General features: G+C 47.4%; 1 protein-coding gene across 1 annotated transcript in view; it reads left to right on the top strand.

The window, feature by feature from the left end:
* The window catches only part of futsch (microtubule-associated protein futsch), a 109,534-nt gene that overhangs the window by 68,484 nt on the left and 22,544 nt on the right, over window positions 1-18,506 (top strand). The window contains exon 3 of the mRNA XM_089849019.1: window positions 849-11,213. Within this exon, the coding sequence (XP_089705145.1) occupies window positions 849-11,213 (10,365 nt within the window). The remainder of the gene's footprint in view (window positions 1-848; window positions 11,214-18,506) is intronic.

Genomic DNA, 18,506 nt, shown 5'->3' with positions numbered 1-18,506 from the left:
TTTAGCTCTCCAATCGCCAGTTATGTAATACAAAAGTTGAAAGTTATTGCGAGGCCATCATGTAGATAAGTTTTACCAAAATTCCTTAGTTAGGGCATTGCGATGGTTTCCACCACCAAATCCAATTATAAAATCTACAAAGAAACCTAGTAAATGGTCTGCTCGATCGTTATTTTGGTTTCGCGTGTCTCCGGTTGTACTTGTTTTTAAATACTTGGCACACTTCAAAATCAGTCTTATATACAGGGTGTTTCTGATAAGCCTGTTATAAATTAAGGGGGAGGTTCTTAGGGCGATTTTGAGTCGAAAATGTTCTATTACATTCTGCCGGCCGGGCCACATTTTTCAAGATATTTTTGGGGTATTTTACGGATGACCCCTTACATTTAATTATGAAACTGAAAGACAGTAGTAATTTAAACACTCGGATCATAACTCGAAAACAGTGGTCCGGACGGAAAAATGCCGTAGAACGTTTTCGACTCAAAATCGCCCAAAGAGCACCCCCCTTAATTTATGACAGACTAATCAGAAACACCCTGTATAGTGGACCAATGTAGGGAAACTCACATTGACAAGAATTTAGATTTTTCTCCGCCTGAACTGTTTAGTTTTATTTAATTCCCCGTGGTTTTCTAAACAGTGTTGCTTGAACACGAAAATTGATTTGTTCAAGCGCACTTGATAAAATAGGAGAAGCTGAGGTGGGGATATTGCAATGTTATTTCTGATAAGAATTCTTACTTATTACAAAAAACGTTAGCTTCCTTTTATGATGTTGGCGAACGGTTAGGCCTAAAACTTATACAAATGTATCAACGACCAATGTTTGTTTCCTCAATTTTTAGATATGCTCATTCAACACGCTACGGAAAAGTTAGCGGTCGAAGTTCTGCTTAATCCCGAAGTTTACACGGTCAAGCAGTGCCTTCGTAACTTACTGGCATCGACGACCCGACACAAGCACCTGATTCACGCGGGATACAGTTTCGCTGGTAGCGGGGCCTGGATCCTTCAAGATGGAGCCTTCTCTTTCAGAGATTTTGCCAATACTTTTCAGGATATCGACGTTCAAAGAATGTTTCGAGCTTACCCGACGTGCTCCGTACACGTTCATTGCACTCCAGAGGGCGACTGGAACAAAGCTCATCTGGAGAAGCAGAGCTTCAGTAAACTGGCAGCAATTGCCATCAACCCTCCCGATAAAATATCCAGTCTTCCGGGCTCATCGGCCTTGATTGAATGCCTGGACGCTACTCTAGTTTGTCATTCGTTGGAGGAGGTTATGAAATCATCCTCCGTTGTGGGAAACATTCGTTTCCACCGACCTACTCTCTACGTTTTCCCTGGCGGACAAGGGGATTGCGCTCTCTTTGGAGTCAGTGGATTCAACATGCTGGTCGATGGCGGCTTTAACCGTAAACCCTGCTTCTGGGAGTTTATTCGTCACTTGGATAGGCTAGACGCCGTCTTGGTCACTCGTCTCAGCGAAAGCAATTTGTGCGGCGTTTCCTCTATGTTTAAGAGGAAACAACAGGAACACGTTTATCCTCAAATCGGTTACGTCTTCTGCAATATCGCCGAGGTAAAATATTCACCTTCGGAAGAAACGCAGAAAGATCGCGATGAATTATTAATCAGCGTTATCAATAAAGGGCACGAGTTCCTAGATAACCTCTATCATCTAGAACTAAAACCTCATCTCTGTTATCGCGCTAGTTCTATGGAACCCTTCACGCTCTACCATAAGGTTGGACACGGAACTTTGGAAATGTACGTCATTAGCCCACCTAAGGAAAGCCGCGAACTGAAAGACTTTTTGTACCAATGGGCTTCGTACCGCGAAAGCTTCACCTTCGTTAAAACGGGTATGAAATTTGAAGATCGCGAACTAACCATTCCTCTCTCACACGCCATGTCCATTTGCGCTCTCTTGGTCTGGAAACCCTCCGACCCCAAGGACACTATCACGAGGATACTTTTCCCGGGTAGCGCACCGCAAAACAAGATATTAGAAGGATTGGAAAAACTCAAACATTTGGAGGCGCTGAAACGTCCCGTTGTGACAGCGCAGTCCGCCAAAGCTGCTGAGAAAACCAAAATTATTCCCGAGAAACCAACCCCTAGAATGCCAGTAAGCAAACCCAGAGCACCTTCACCGGCCAATATATTACGACGAAGCAAAGAGCATTCACCGGCTAGAAAAGAAGCGAAGGAAATCATGAAGGAGTCCCCTGCAAAACGAGAGATTATCAGGGAATCACCCGCCAAACGAGAAATTATCAAAGAAACGCAGGTAAAAAAAGAAATTAAAGAAACAACAATTGAAAAAAAGGTGGCTCCGGCATCCGTGGCTTCGGAACCACCAGCCACGCCTCCTCGAGGACCCATTAGACGAATGGCTACGCCAAAGAGACCACAGACGGCTTCCGAAGATAAGAAGGAGCCCATTAAACGCGTGCCAATCAGTAGAAGACCGCTAGGGTCTAGATTGGAAGCCAAGAAATCACCTGAAGTTCAAACCAAAGGCACCAAAGAAGTGGCGAACAAGAGAGCTGTTGAAGCTAAGGTGATTTCGAGAAGGGTCGACTTAACGAGAGGGCGGCCGTCAACTCCTCCAACAAGTCCGGCTAAGCAAGTTAAGGCTAGGGTGCAAACCGGATCACCAAAGCATTATTTCAGACCCACTTTAAAAAGGGACAAAGCACCGCCTAAAACCGAAAAAGCGCCCAAAAAGTTAATACCCAAAGAAAAGGAGACTGATAAGAAAACTGAAATAAAGAAAGTTAGGAAACCCGCCAAACCTGCAGAACCTGTACTAGCAATGGCTGCAGCTGCGGCCGCCGTTGTAGGCGCTACTGCCGCTGCCACAGCAGTTGTTGCTGCCCAAGTTGCCGATCAGCCCACGGAAGAAGAACTGAAGGTTCAAGCGGCTGAAGATGAACTAAAGAAAGACGAAGTACTAGAAGTGGCTGTGGAAGAAGTTGTTAAAACCGAAATAAAAGAGGTTGAAGGCTCTCCAACTGATGGTGACGAAACCAAAGATGAAGAGGACGCGGAGGACGATGGCAAGGGTGTAGATGAGGAAGTTATAGCGAAAGATATTGCCAAAACGGTTGAGGGTGCTGCGCCTGTCGAAGAAGACGAGGCAATAGAAACGGAAGAAGAAAAAGACGAGGCGATAGAAACGGAAGAAGAAAAAGACGAGGCAATAGAAACGGAAGAAGAAAAAGACGAGGCAATAGAAACAGAAGAAGAAAAAGACGAGGCAATAGAAACGGAAGAAGAAAAGGAAGCGGATGAAGAGAAGGAAATTAAAGAAGAAATTGAAGAAGGAAAAGCAATTGGGGAAGAAATCGATGACAAAGGGGGATCCGAACTTGACATTGAAGGTAAAACAGAACTACGGGAATCTGATAAAGACGATGAGGGAAAGGGTGAAATCGAAGACGTTGAAGATGATGAAGGTTTAGAAAAGGAAGAAAAAGACATCGATGAAAAAGAAAAGGAAGAATCAGAGGGTGAAATTGAAACTGAAGAAAAAGACGTTGACGAAACTGATGAAATTGAAAAAGATGAGGTCGAAGTCCAAGAAAAAGAAATCACAGTCGAGGACATTCATGTCCTCGGTGCTGAGGATATGAAGGAAGAAACGGAAGATAAGGAAGACGAAGATGAGGGTGAAATTGAAACTGAAGAAAAATACGTTGACGAAACTGATGAAATTGAAAAAGATGAGGTCGAAGTCCAAGAAAAGGAAATCACAGTCGAGGACATTCATGTCCTCGGTGCTGAGGATATGAAGGAAGAAACGGAAGAAAAGGAAGACGAAGATGAAGATGAGATTGAAACAGAAGAAGAAGAAAAAGAAGACGAGCTTGAAACAGAAGAGGAGGAAAAAGAAGTTGAAACCGAAGAGGAAGGTGACATAAGCGAAAAGGCTGAAAAAGAAGTCGATACTGAAGAGAAAGAATTTGAAGATCTAAAAGAATTGGAAGAACAAGAAAAACGTGATTTGTCCAAAGAAGAGTCCGAAACGGAAGAAGCCGTGGAGGAAGGGATCCACAGAGAAATAGCTTTAAAGGTTGCTGGCGCTCCTAGATTAATAGATGATGAAGATCAAGTTAGTGAACCCGCTGCTGATTCTATGGAGGATGAAACGTCAAAAGAGAAAGTTGCTATTGATGAGAAAGAAACTTCAGAATTTGCGGAAGTGACGGAGGAAGAAGATAGGGATGGAGATGAAACAACGGAACTTGAAGAAACTAAAACAACTGCCGATGAAAGTGGTGACGAGCTTGAAGATACTTCTCTGAAAAGGCTGGATCCGACTGAAAGACTACAGATATTTAAAAGAGAAAGCGTTTCTGATGAACTTCTTCCAGAAGAACAACGTTCGAAAGAATCTCCAGTCGAATCATTACCTGAATCCGATCACACTGATTCTAAACGCGAACGTACTCCATCTATAGAAGAATCTCCGACGTTTGAACATGAAAAACTCAAAAGAGACGAAAGTTTGGAGCAACAGCCTCTGGAAGAAGAAGAAGCTCCTATTGAGCCGGAACGTGAAGAATACAAGGGTGTAATGGCTTTAAGACATGATGAAGAACAGGCCAAGCGAACACCTTCACCCGAAGAACGTGTTGTTGGTGAAGAAATGATACAACCTGAAAGCGCTACGTCTAAAGATGATGTATCAGCCAAAGACAGAGCCGCTTCTAAAGCGTCATCCATAGCGGATGAAATCAAAGAGGCGGAAGAAGAAAGGGCAGTTTCAAAAACCTCCTCAGTTACGGGAGAGGATCGTGCTGCCTCTAAAGCCGAATCCTTGGAAGATGAAGAAAGAACTTCATCTAAAGCCGAGTCTGTTGGTGAAAGAAAAAGGGCTTTATCAAAGGCTCAATCACTTTCTGATGAAGAGGGAGAAGTTGTTGAAGAAGTCCTAAAATCAGAAGTAACTTCAAAACTTGAAGGGGCCCCCTCTCGAGCATCATCCATTACTGAAGAAGAACGAGCCCCGTCTAAGGCTTCATCCGTTGCCGAAGAAGAACGAGCCCCGTCTAAGGCTTCATCCGTTGCCGAAGAAGAACGAGCCCCGTCTAAGGCTTCATCGGTTGCCGAAGAAGAACGAGCCCCGTCAAAGGCCTCATCGGTTGCCGACGAAGAACGAGCCCCGTCAAAGGCCTCATCGGTTGCCGACGAAGAACGAGCCCCGTCAAAGGCCTCATCGGTTGCCGACGAAGAACGAGCCCCGTCAAAGGCCTCATCGGTTGCCGACGAAGAACGAGCCCCGTCAAAGGCCTCATCGGTTGCCGACGAAGAACGAGCCCCGTCAAAGGCCTCATCGGTTGCCGACGAAGAACGAGCCCCGTCAAAGGCCTCATCGGTTGCCGAAGAAGAACGAGCCCCGTCAAAGGCCGCTTCCGTTGTCGAGGAAGAACGAGCCGCGTCAAAGGCGTCTTCCGTTGCTGAAGAAGAACGAGCCCCGTCAAAGGCGTCTTCCGTTGCTGAAGAAGAACGAGCCCCGTCAAAGGCGTCTTCCGTTGCCGAAGAAGAACGAGCTCCGTCTAAGGCGTCATCCGTTGCCGAAGAAGAACGAGCTCCGTCTAAGGCGTCATCCGTTGCCGAAGAAGAACGAGCTCCGTCTAAGGCGTCATCCGTTGCCGAAGAAGAACGAGCTCCGTCTAAGGCGTCATCCGTTGCCGAAGAACGAGCTCCGTCCAAGGCGTCATCCGTGGCCGAGGAAGAACGAGCACCGTCCAAGGCGTCATCCGTTGCCGATGCAGAACGAGTCCCGTCTAAGGCTGAGTCCGTCGTTGACGAAGAACGAGTCCCGTCTAAGGCTGAGTCCGTCGTTGACGAAGAACGAGCCCCGTCGAAGGCTGAGTCGGTCGTTGACGAAGAACGAGCCCCGTCGCAGGCTGAGTCTGTCGTCGACGAAGAACGAGCCCCGTCGAAGGCTGAGTCGGTCGTTGACGAAGAACGAGCCCCGTCGAAGGCTGAGTCGGTCGTTGACGAAGAACGAGCCCCGTCGAAGGCTGAGTCGGTCGTTGACGAAGAACAAGCCCCGTCGAAGGCTGAGTCGGTCGTTGACGAAGAACGAGCCCCGTCGAAGGCTGAGTCGGTCGTTGACGAAGAACGAGCCCCGTCAAAGGCTGAGTCAGTCGTCGACGAAGAACGAGCCCCGTCGAAGGCTGAGTCCGTCGTTGACGAAGAACGAGCCCCGTCGAAAGCTGAATCCGTCGTTGACGAAGAACGAGCCCCGTCGAAAGCTGAATCCGTCGTTGACGAAGAACGAGCCCCGTCGAAGGCAGACTCCGTCGTTGACGAAGAACGAGCCCCGTCGAAGGCTGATTCCGTTGTTGAAGAGGAACGAGCCCCGTCGAAGGCTGATTCCTTTGTCGAGGAAGAACGGCCACTGTCGAAGGCCTCCTCCGTTGCCGATGTAGTACGAGCTCCATCAAAAGCCTCCTCCCTTGCCGAGGAAGAACGAGCTCCGTCAAAAGCTTCCTCCCTTGCCGAGGAAGAACGAGAGCATTCAAAGGCAGATTCTAAAGTCGAGTCTGTCGACGAAGATAAAAAGTCTTTGTCAAAGGATGAATCACTTTCTGATGAGGAGGGAGAAGTTGTTGAAGAAGTCCTAAAAGCGGAAATAACTTCAAAACTTGAAGGGGCCCCATCTCGAACATCATCCATAACTGATGAAGATAGAGCGCCGTCTAAGGCGTTATCCGTTGCCGAAGAAGAACGAGCTCCGTCTAGGTCGTCATCCGTTGCCGACGAGGAACGAGCCCCGTCAAAGGCCTCATCGATTGCAGGCGAAGAACGAGCTCCATCAAAGGCCTCTTCCGTTGTCGAGGAAGAACAAGAACCGTCAAAGGCCTCTTCCGTTGCCGACGAAGAACGAGCCCCGTCTAAGGCCTCTTCCTTTGTCGAAGAAGAACGAGCCCCGTCAAAGGCCCCTTCCGTTGTCGAAGAAGAACGAGCCCCGTCAAAAGCCTCTTCCGTTGTCGAAGAAGAACGAGCCCCGTCAAAGGCCTCTTCCGTTGTCGAAGAAGAACGAGCCCCGTCAAAGGCCTCTTCCGTTGTCGAAGAAGAACGAGCTCCGTCAAAGGCCTCTTCCCTTATCGAGGAAGAACGAACCCTATCTAAGGCTTCATTGGTTGCCGAGGAAGAACGAGCTCCGTCAAAGGCCTCTTCCGTTGTCGAGGAAGAACAAGAACCGTCAAAGGCCTCTTCCGTTGCCGACGAAGAACGAGCCCCGTCTAAGGCCTCTTCCGTTGCCGACGAAGAACGAGCCTCGTCAAAGGCCTCTTCCGTTGCCGACGAAGAACGAGCCCCGTCAAAGGCCTCTTCCGTTGCCGACGAAGAACGAACCCCGTCAAAGGCCTCTTCCGTTGTCGAGGAAGAACGAGCCCCGTCAAAGGCCTCTTCCGTTGTCGAGGAAGAACGAGCCCCGTCAAAGGCCTCTTCCGTTGCCGACGAAGAACGAGCCCCGTCAAAGGCCTCTTCCGTTGTCGAGGGAGAACGAGCCCCGTCAAAGGCCTCTTCCGTTGTCGAGGAAGAACAAGCCCCGTCAAAGGCCTCTTCCGTTGTCGAGGAAGAACGAGCCCCGTCAAAGGCCTCCTCCGTTGCCGAGGATGAACGGGCCCCGTCAAAGGCCTCTTCCGTTGTCGAGGAAGAACGAGCCCCGTCAAAGGCGGAATCCATTACCGAAGAAGAACGAGCTCCGTCTAAGGCGTCATCCGTTGCCGAAGAAGAACGAGCCCCGTCAAAGGCGGAATCCATTACCGAAGAAGAACGAGCTCCGTCTAAGGCGTCATCCGTTGCCGAAGAAGAACGAGACCATTCAAAGGCAGATTCTAGAGTCGAGTCTGTCGACGAAGATAAAAAGTTTTTATCAAAGGCTGAATCTCTTTCTGATGAGGAGGGAGAAGTTGTTGAAGAAGTCCTGAAAGCGGAAATAACTTCAAAACTTGAAGGGGCCCCATCTCGAACATCATCCATAACTGAAGAAGAAAGAGGGCCTTCTAAGGCGTCGTCGGTTGCCGACGAAGAGCGAGCCCCGTCTAAGGCCTCCTCCGTTGCCGACGAAGAGCGAGCCCCGTCAAAGGCCTCCTCCGTTGCCGACGAAGAACGAGCACCGTCAAAGGCCTCCTCCGTTGCCGACGAAGAGCGAGCCCCGTCAAAGGCCTCCTCCGTTGCCGACGAAGAGCGGGCCCCGTCAAAGGCCTCCTCCATTGCCGACGATCGAGCCCCGTCAAAAGCCTCCTCCATTGCCGACGAAGAGCGAGCCCCGTCAAAGGCCTCTTCCGTTGTCGAGGAAGAACTAGCCCTCTCAAAGGCCTCTTCCGTTGTCGAGGAAGAACGAGCCCTCTCAAAGGCCTCTTCCGTTGTCGAGGAAGAACGAGCCCTCTCAAAGGCCTCTTCCGTTCTCGAGGAAGAACGAGCCCCCTCAAAGGCCTCTACCGTTACCGACGAAGAACAAGAACCGTCAAAGGCCTCTTCCGTTGACATCGATGAAGAGCGAGCCCCGTCAAAGGCCTCCTCCGTTGCCGACGAAGAGCGAGCCCCGTCAAAGGCATCCGTTGTAGAGGAAGAACAAAACCCCTCAAAGACCTCTTCCGTTGTCGAGGAAGAACGAGCCCCTTCAAAGGCCTCTTCCGTTGTCGAGGAAGAACGAGCCCCCTCAAAGGCCTCTTCTGTTGTCGAGGAAGAACGAGCCCCCTCAAAGGCCTCTTCCGTTGTCGAGGAGGAACAAGAACCGTCAAAGGCCTCATCCATTGTCGATGAAGAACGAGCCCCGTCAAAGGCCTCTTCCATTGTCGATGAAGAACGAGCCCCGTCAAAGGCCTCTTCCATTGTCGATGAAGAACGAGCCCCGTCAAAGGCCTCTTCCATTGTCAATGAAGAACGAACCCCGTCAAAGGCCTCATCCATTGTCGATGAAGAACGAGCCCCGTCAAAGGCCTCATCCATTGTCGATGAAGAACGAGCCCCGTCAAAGGCCTCATCCATTGTCGATGAAGAACGAGCCCCGTCAAAGGCCTCATCCATTGTCGATGAAGAACGAGCCCCGTCAAAGGCCTCATCCATTGTCGATGAAGAACGAGCCCCGTCAAAGGCATCATCCATTGTCGATGAAGAACGAGCCCCGTCAAAGGCCTCTTCCATTGTCGATGAAGAACGAGCCCCGTCAAAGGCCTCTTCCACTGTCGATGAAGAACGAGCCCCGTCAAAGGCCTCTTCTATTGTCGATGAAGAACGAGCCCCCTCAAAGGCTTCTTCTATTGTCGATGAAGAACGAGCCCCCTCAAAAGCTTCTTCTGCTGCCGAAGATGAGGGCAAAGCTGCATCAATTGCCGATTCGTTAGGAAACGCTATATTTGAAAAGGGGGAGGAAGTTCTGGAAGAAGTTATTATGCCTAAAAGAGTTGTAGAGGTAGAAGGTTCGATATCAAGGGAAGACGAAAGACCCGATTCCAAAGTCGAATCTCTGACTGAAGACGAAAGACCCGATTCCAAAGTCGAATCTCTGACTGAGGACGAAAAACCCGAATCCAAAGTCGAATCTGTCACTGAAGAAGAAAGGCCGGAATCCAAGGTCGAATCTGTCACCGAAGAAGAAAGGCCGGAATCCAAGGTCGAATCTGTCACTGAAGAAGAAAGGCCGGAATCCAAGGTCGAATCTGTCACTGGAGAAGAAAGGCCGGAATCCAAGGTCGAATCTGTCACTGGAGAAGAAAGGCCGGAATCCAAGGTCGAATCTGTCACCGAAGAAGAAAGGCCGGAATCCAAGGTCGAATCTGTCACTGAAGAAGAAAGGCCGGAATCCAAGGTCGAATCTGTCACTGAAGAAGAAAGGCCGGAATCCAAGGTCGAATCTGTCACTGAAGAAGAAAGGCCGGAATCCAAGGTCGAATCTGTCACTGAAGAAGAAAGGCCGGAATCCAAGGTCGAATCTGTCACTGAAGAAGAAAGGCCGAAATCCAAAGTCGAGTCGGTCACCGAAGAAGAAAGGCCAGAATCCAAGGTCGCATCAGTCACGGAAGAAGAAAGGCCGGAATCCAAGGTCGAATCTGTCACCGAAGAAGAAAGGCCGGAATCCAAGGTCGAATCGGTCACTGAAGAAGAAAGGCCGGAATCCAAGGTCGAATCGGTCACTGAAGAAGAAAGGCCGGAATCCAAGGTCGAATCTGTCACTGAAGAAGAAAGGCCGGAATCCAAGGTCGAATCTGTCACTGAAGAAGAAAGGCCGGAATCCAAGGTCGAATCTGTCACTGAAGAAGAAAGGCCGGAATCCAAGGTCGAATCTGTCACTGAAGAAGAAAGGCCGGAATCCAAGGTCGAATCTGTCACTGAAGAAGAAAGGCCGGAATCCAAGGTCGAATCTGTCACCGAAGAAGAAAGGCCGGAATCCAAGGTCGAATCTGTCACTGAAGAAGAAAGGCCGGAATCCAAGGTCGAATCTGTCACCGAAGAAGAAAGGCCGGAATCCAAGGTCGAATCTGTTACCGAAGAAGAAAGGCCGGAATCCAAGGTCGAATCTGTCACCGAAGAAGAAAGGCCGGAATCCAAGGTCGAATCTGTCACCGAAGAAGAAAGGCCGGAATCCAAGGTCGAATCTGTCACCGAAGAAGAAAGGCCGAAATCCAAGGTCGAATCTGTCACTGAAGAAGAAAAGGTCGTCCAAGAAAAATCTGAGAAAGAATCTTCTGTAGTGGAAGAAGTTGTTATAGCTTCACAGAAAGTGTTTGAAGTTGAAGGAGCAGCGGAGGTCGATGAAATAAAAGATGGCATCCAAGAAAAAGCATTATCAAAAGCGTCATCGGTAGGAGAGATATCTCATAAGTCGCTAAAATTGGACAGCGAACACATTATTGAATACGAAAAGACACCATCACCATATTCCAAAGCGTCATCTATAGCCGACGAACTTTCAAAATCAATCTCGCTCGGTGACGAACTAAAAGATACGTTGGAGAGATCAGTTTCCAAGGCTTCTTCCATAGCCGAAGGGGATATAATTCACAAACTTCTAACGGAAGACCACCCTGAAGTGGAAACTGTCCAAGCGGAAATCGAAGAAGAAAAAGATAGGTCCGAGGAAGACGAATCAGTATGTAAGTCGAAAGAAATAGACGTGGAAGTGAAACCAAAATCACCTAGTCCTGTGGAAAAGGCTCCGTCTAAAACGTCCATTGAGATTGGTAAGTTTGAAGTTCATATTCTTTTCAATTTGTGCCGCTTTCACTCTCGCATGATGCTAACTTTAAAAAACTGTTCAGAACAAGTTAAATGAAAACGTTTTCTGAATAGTTACAAAAACGGAAAAGGTGGAGGGTTTTTAATAAGTGTTTTTCTTTAAGTTTATTTTTGTTTAAATACATGTATAATCCTCATTACATAAAGTTTTGTCGTGTAAAGTATCGAAGTTTGAATGATATTCACTGTTTTATGGAATAAACGATATTATGTTCACTATAGAGTGCCCTTAACCAAATTTAGACAATAGCAGAAAGCTGGCACTTCGAATGCAAGTGACTTGAGTCTTAACAGGTTCTCCACTGAAGTTTAAGTCTTTATTCATGAGATAGATCTATATATGAAAGGTAAACTTAAGGTTCTGACCTAATTCAGATATAGAAGGTTAGATTTTCGGACAAAAATTCTGATGTATCATTTGGAAAACTTGCCATTGAAATATCAAGCCGAAGTTGACAAGACTTGCTTTTTCAATAAATAAAATAAGTTGGACGCACTAATCAAATTAATGTATCTTGAGGCTCTCGTGTACATATACCGTTTTACAATACGAGCATGGATTAATGTCTAAAGACTTTAAATATCATTCCAATTCTTTAAAAATATAAATGTCTTTTGTGTTTTGTTGCGTGTCGTTTTTTGTTAAAATTAAGCAAACATTTATTTCGCGAGATATGAAAATTACTGTTGAAAAACCCAAAAGGATTTATTATTGAATTTGGATATAAAAATGGCGTAAATTGGATCAGAATTAACCCCAAAATTAAATACAAATATTGTTCTATTGGAAATGTGATCACACTGATACAAAATGACGAGAATTTTGTAACAACCATTCACCTTTGGCAAATTCGCTTTGAATTTTACGCATTTGCAAATTGATTGCTATTAGATTTAGTGTGGTAATAACGCTGTCGTTCTCGCTCTCTCGTAGACGAACGCGTTCCTTCCATATTATCTTCAGAGTCCGAATTCCCTATGAAAGATAAAGAGCTCATTCTCGATCAGCCTGATACTGAAGCTTCCGTCCAAGAAATAATTTCTCGAACGTCGTCCATTGTTACAGAAGAGGTTACTGAGCCTCATATTAGCTTCGTTGTACAAGACTCCGCTCCCTCTGCATTGGAGAGCCAAGAAACAACTAAAACTTCAAATTTTGTAGAAGAGGAGCGGGTCCCGTCCAAAGATTTATCATTTGATGAAAAATCCTCTCGTCCTACCTCAAAGGTCTCCGAAAACGCCGGCTTACGAACTGAATCTCAAGCCTCTGAAAGACCTGAATCAAAAGCCGAATCTCAGGCTTCGGAAAGACCTGTATCAAAGGCTGAATCTCAGGCTTCGGAAAGACCAGAATCAAAGGCTGAATCTCAGGCTTCTGAAAGACCAGAATCAAAGGCTGAATTTCAGGCCTCGGAAAGACCTGAATCAAGAGCCTATTCTGAAAAATCGGCAGCTGTAGAAGAAACTATTGAACCTAAAATATCAACTGATATTGAAGGAGCACCATCCTCTCGTCCTTCGTCAAAAACCTCCGAAAGAGCCGATTCAAAAGCAGAATCTCAAGCCTCAGAACGACCTGAATCCAAGGTTGAATCTGAGGCGTCAGAGAGACCTGAATCGAAGGCCGAATCTCAGGCCTCCGAAAAACCTGAATCAAAGGTCGAATCTCAGGCCTCAGAAAGACCTGAATCCAAAGCTGAATCTCAGGCCTCAGAAAGACCTGAATCCAAAGCTGAATCTCAGGCCTCAGAAAGACCGTTATCAAAAGCTGAATCACAGGCTTCGGAAAGACCGGCATCAAAGGCCGAATCTCAGGCCTCGGAAAGACCTGAATCAAGAGCCGAATCTGAAAAATCGGCAGCTGTAGAAGAAACTATTGAACCTGAAATATCTACTGATATTGAAGGAGCACCATCCTCTCGTCCTTCGTCAAAAACATCCGAAAGAGCCGATTCAAAAGCAGAATCTCAAGCCTCAGAACGACCTGAATCCAAGGTTGAATCTGAGGCGTCAGAGAGACCTGAATCAAAATCCGAATCTCAGGCCTCCGAAAAACCGGAATCAAAGGCTGAATCTCAGGCTTCGGAAAGACCGGAATCAAAGGCCGAATCTCAGGCTTCGGAAAGACCGGAATCAAAGGCCGAATCTCAGGCTTCGGAAAGACCGGAATCAAAGGCTGAATCTCAGGCTTCGGAAAGACCGGAATCAAAGGCTGAATCTCAGCCCTCGGAAAGACCTGAATCAAGAGCCGAATCTGATAAATCGGCAGCTGTAGAAGAAACTATTGAACCTGAAATATCTACTGAAATTGAAGGAGCACCATCCTCTCGTCCTTCGTCAAAAACATCCGAAAGAGCCGGTTCAAAAGCAGAATCTCAAGCCTCAGAACTACATGAATCCAAGGTTGAATCTGAGGCGTCAGAGAGACCTGAATCAAAGGCTGAATCGAAGGCCGAATCTCAGGCCTCCGAAAGACCTGAATCAAAGGTCGAATCTCAGGCTTCCGAAAGACCTGAATCAAAGGTCGAATCTCAGGCTTCAGAAAGACCTGAATCCAAAGCTGAATCTCAAGCCTCAGAACGACCTGAATCCAAGGTTGAATCTGAGGCGTCAGAAAGACCTGAATCAAGAGCCGAATCTGATAAATCGGCAGCTGTAGAAGAAACTATTGAACCTGAAATATCTACTGAAATTGAAGGAGCACCATCCTCTCGTCCTTCGTCAAAAACATCCGAAAGAGCCGATTCAAAAGCAGAATCTCAAGCCTCAGAACGACCTGAATCCAAGGTTGAATCTCAGGCCTCAGAGAGACCTGAATCGAAGGCCGAATCTCAGGCCTCCGAAAAACCTGAATCAAAGGTCGAATCTCAGGCCTCAGAAAGACCTGAATCCAAAGCTGAATCTCAGGCCTCAGAAAGACCGTTATCAAAAGCTGAATCTCAGGCTTCGGAAAGACCTGTATCAAAGGCCGAATCTCAGGCCTCGGAAAGACCTGAATCAAGAGCCGAATCTGAAAAATCGGCAGCTGTAGAAGAAACTATTGAACCTGAAATATCTACTGATATTGAAGGAGCACCATCCTCTCGTCCTTCGTCAAAAACATCCGAAAGAGCCGATTCAAAAGCAGAATCTCAAGCCTCAGAACGACCTGAATCCAAGGTTGAATCTGAGGCGTCAGAGAGACCTGAATCAAAATCCGAATCTCAGGCCTCCGAAAAACCGGAATCAAAGGCTGAATCTCAGGCTTCGGAAAGACCGGAATCAAAGGCCGAATCTCAGGCTTCGGAAAGACCGGAATCAAAGGCTGAATCTCAGGCTTCGGAAAGACCGGAATCAAAGGCTGAATCTCAGGCCTCGGAAAGACCTGAATCAAGAGCCGAATCTGATAAATCTGCAGCTGTAGAAGAAACTATTGAACCTGAAATATCTACTGAAATTGAAGGAGCACCATCCTCTCGTCCTTCGTCAAAAACATCCGAAAGAACCGGTTCAAAAGCAGAATCTCAAGCCTCAGAACTACATGAATCCAAGGTTGAATCTGAGGCGTCAGAGAGACCTGAATCAAAGGCTGAATCGAATGCCGAATCTCAGGCCTCCGAAAGACCTGAATCAAAGGTCGAATCTCAGGCCTTAGAAAGACCTGAATCCAACGCTGAATCTAGAGCCTCAGAACGACCTGAATCCAAGGTTGAATCTGAGGCGTCAGAAAGACCTGAATCAAGAGCCGAATCTGATAAATCGGCAGCTGTAGAAGAAGCTATTGAACCTGAAATATCTACTGAAATTGAAGGAGCACCATCCTCTCGTCCTTCGTCAAAAACATCCGAAAGAGCCGATTCAAAAGCAGAATCTCAAGCCTCAGAACGACCTGAATCCAAGGTTGAATCTGAGGCGTCAGAGAGACCTGAATCGAAGGCCGAATCTCAGGCCTCCGAAAAACCTGAATCAAAGGTCGAATCTCAGGCCTCAGAAAGACTTGAATCCAAAGCTGAATCTCAGGCCTCAGAAAGACCGTTATCAAAAGCTGAATCTCAGGCTTCGGAAAGACCTGTATCAAAGGCCGAATCTCAGGCCTCGGAAAGACCTGAATCAAGAGCCGAATCCGAAAAATCGGCAGCTGTAGAAGAAACTATTGAACCTGAAATATCTACTGATATTGAAGGAGCACCATCCTCTCGTCCTTCGTCAAAAACATCCGAAAGAGCCGATTCAAAAGCAGAATCTCAAGCCTCAGAACGACCTGAATCCAAGGTTGAATCTGAGGCGTCAGAGAGACCTGAATCGAAGGCCGAATCTCAGGCCTCGGAAAAACTTGAATCAAATGCCGAATCTCAGGCCTCCGAAAGACCTGAATCAAAGGCTGAATCACAGGCTTCGGAAAGACCTGTATCAAAAGCTGAATCTCAGGCTTCGGAAAGACCTATATCAAAGGCCGAATCTCAGGCCTCGGAAAAACCGGAATCAATTGCCGAATCTCAGGCTTCGGAAAGACCGGAATCAAAGGCCGAATCTCAGGCTTCGGAAAGACCGGAATCAAGAGCCGAATCTGATAAATCGGCAGCTGTAGACAAAACTATTGAACCTGAAATATCTACTGATATTGAAGGAGCTCGATCCTCTCGTCCTTCGTCAAAAACATCCGAAAGAGCCGATTCAAAATCAGAATCTCAATTCTCAGAACGACCTGAATCCAAGGTTGAGTCTGAGGCGTCAGAGAGACCTGAATCAAAGGCTGAATCGAAGGCCGAATCTCCGGCCTCCGAAAGACCTGAATCAAAGGTAGAATCTCAGGCTTCAGAAAGACCTGAATCCAAAGCTGAATCTCAGGCCTCAGAAAGACCGTTATCAAAAGCTGAATCTCAGGCTTCGGAAAGACCTGTATCAAGGGCCGAATCTCAGGCCTCGGAAAGACCTGAATCAAGAGCCGAATCTGATAAATCGGCAGCTGTAGAAGAAACTATTGAACCTGAAATATCTACTGATATTGAAGGAGCACCATCATCTCGTCCTTCGTCAAAAACATCCGAAAGAGCCGATTCAAAAGCAGAATCTCAAGCCTCAGAACGACCTGAATCAAAGGCCGAATCTCAGGCGTCCGAAAGACCTGAATCAAAGGCCGAATCTCAGGCCTCCGAAAGACCTGAATCAAAGGCCGAATCTCAGGCCTCCGAAAGACCTGAATCAAAGGCTGAATCACAGGCTTCGGAAAGACCTGTATCAAAAGCTGAATCTCAGGCTTCGGAAAGACCTATATCAAAGGCCGAATCTCAGGCCTCGGAAAAACCGGAATCAATTGCCGAATCTCAGGCTTCGGAAAGACCGGAATCAAAGGCCGAATCTCAGGCTTCGGAAAGACCGGAATCAAGAGCCGAATCTGATAAATCGGCAGCTGTAGACAAAACTATTGAACCTGAAATATCTACTGATATTGAAGGAGCTCGATCCTCTCGTCCTTCGTCAAAAACATCCGAAAGAGCCGATTCAAAATCAGAATCTCAATTCTCAGAACGACCTGAATCCAAGGTTGAGTCTGAGGCGTCAGAGAGACCTGAATCAAAGGCTGAATCGAAGGCCGAATCTCCGGCCTCCGAAAGACCTGAATCAAAGGTAGAATCTCAGGCTTCAGAAAGACCTGAATCCAAAGCTGAATCTCAGGCCTCAGAAAGACCGTTATCAAAAGCTGAATCTCAGGCTTCGGAAAGACCTGTATTAAAGGCCGAATCTCAGGCCTCGGAAAGACCTGAATCAAGAGCCGAATCTTATAAATCGGCAGCTGTAGAAGAAACTATTGAACCTGAAATATCTACTGATATTGAAGGAGCACCATCATCTCGTCCTTCGTCAAAAACATCCGAAAGAGCCGATTCAAAAGCAGAATCTCAAGTCTCAGAACGACCTGAATCCAAGGTTGAATCTGAGGCGTCAGAGAGACCTCAATCAAAGGCTGAATCTCAGGCCTCCGAAAGACCTGAATCAAAGGCCGAATCTCAGGCCTCCGAAAGACCTGTATCAAAAGCTGAATCTCAGGCTTCGGAAAGACCGGAATCAAAGGCCGAATCTCAGGTTTCGGAAAGACCGGAATCAAAGGCCGAATCTCAGGCTTCGGAAAGACCGGCATCAAAGGCCGAATCTCAGGCTTCGGAAAGACCGGCATCAAAGGCCGAATCTCAGGCTTCGGAAAGACCGGCATCAAAGGCCGAATCTCAGGCTTCGGAAAGACCGGCATCAAAGGCCGAATCTCAGGCTTCGGAAAGACCGGCATCAAAGGCCGAATCTCAGGCTTCGGAAAGACCGGAATCAAAGGCAGAATCTCAGGCTTCGGAAAGACCGGAATCAAAGGCTGAATCTCAGGCTTCGGAAAGACCTGTATCAAAGGCCGAATCTCAGGCCTCGGAAAGACCTGAATCAAGAGCCGAATCTGATAAATCGGCAGCTGTAGAAGAAACTATTGAACCTGAAATATCTACTGATATTGAAGGAGCACCATCCTCTCGTCCTTCGTCAAAAACATCCGAAAGAGCCGATTCAAAAGCAGAATCTCAAGCCTCAGAACGACCTGAATACAAGGTTGAATCTGAGGCGTCAGAGAGACCTCAATCAAAGGCTGAATCTCAGGCCTCCGAAAGACCTGAATCAAAGGCCGAATCTCAGGCCTCCGAAAGACCTGTATCAAAAGCTGAAACTCAGGCTTCGGAAAGACCGGAATCAAAGGCCGAATCTCAGGTTTCGGAAAGACCGGCATCAAAGGCCGAATCTCAGGCTTCGGAAAGACCGGCATCAAAGGCCGAATCTCAGGCTTCGGAAAGACCGGCATCAAAGGCCGAATCTCAGGCTTCGGAAAGACCGGCATCAAAGGCCGAATCTCAGGCTTCGGAAAGACCGGCATCAAAGGCCGAATCTCAGGCTTCGGAAAGACCGGAATCAAAGGCAGAATCTCAGGCTTCGGAAAGACCGGAATCAAAGGCCGAATCTCAGGCCTTGGAAAGACCTGAATCAAGAGCCGAATCTGATAAATCGGCAGCTGTAGAAGAAACTATTGAACCTGAAATATCTACTGATATTGAAGGAGCACCATCCTCTCGTCCTTCGTCAAAAACATCCGAAAGAGCCGATTCAAAAGCAGAATCTCAAGCCTCAGAACGACCTGAATCCAAGGTTGAATCTGAGGCGTCAGAGAGACCTGAATCGAAGGCCGAATCTCAGGCCTCCGAAAAACCTGAATCAAAGGCCGAATCTCA

This window comes from Phalangium opilio, unplaced genomic scaffold (genome assembly GCF_054372755.1).
Source record: "Phalangium opilio isolate 3A_F unplaced genomic scaffold, DU_Popi_V2 ptg000009l_1, whole genome shotgun sequence".
In the NCBI taxonomy this organism is placed as follows: Eukaryota; Metazoa; Arthropoda; class Arachnida; order Opiliones; family Phalangiidae; genus Phalangium; species Phalangium opilio.
Note: the sequence above shows the minus strand (reverse complement) of the source record. Positions and strands in the feature narration are given on the sequence as shown.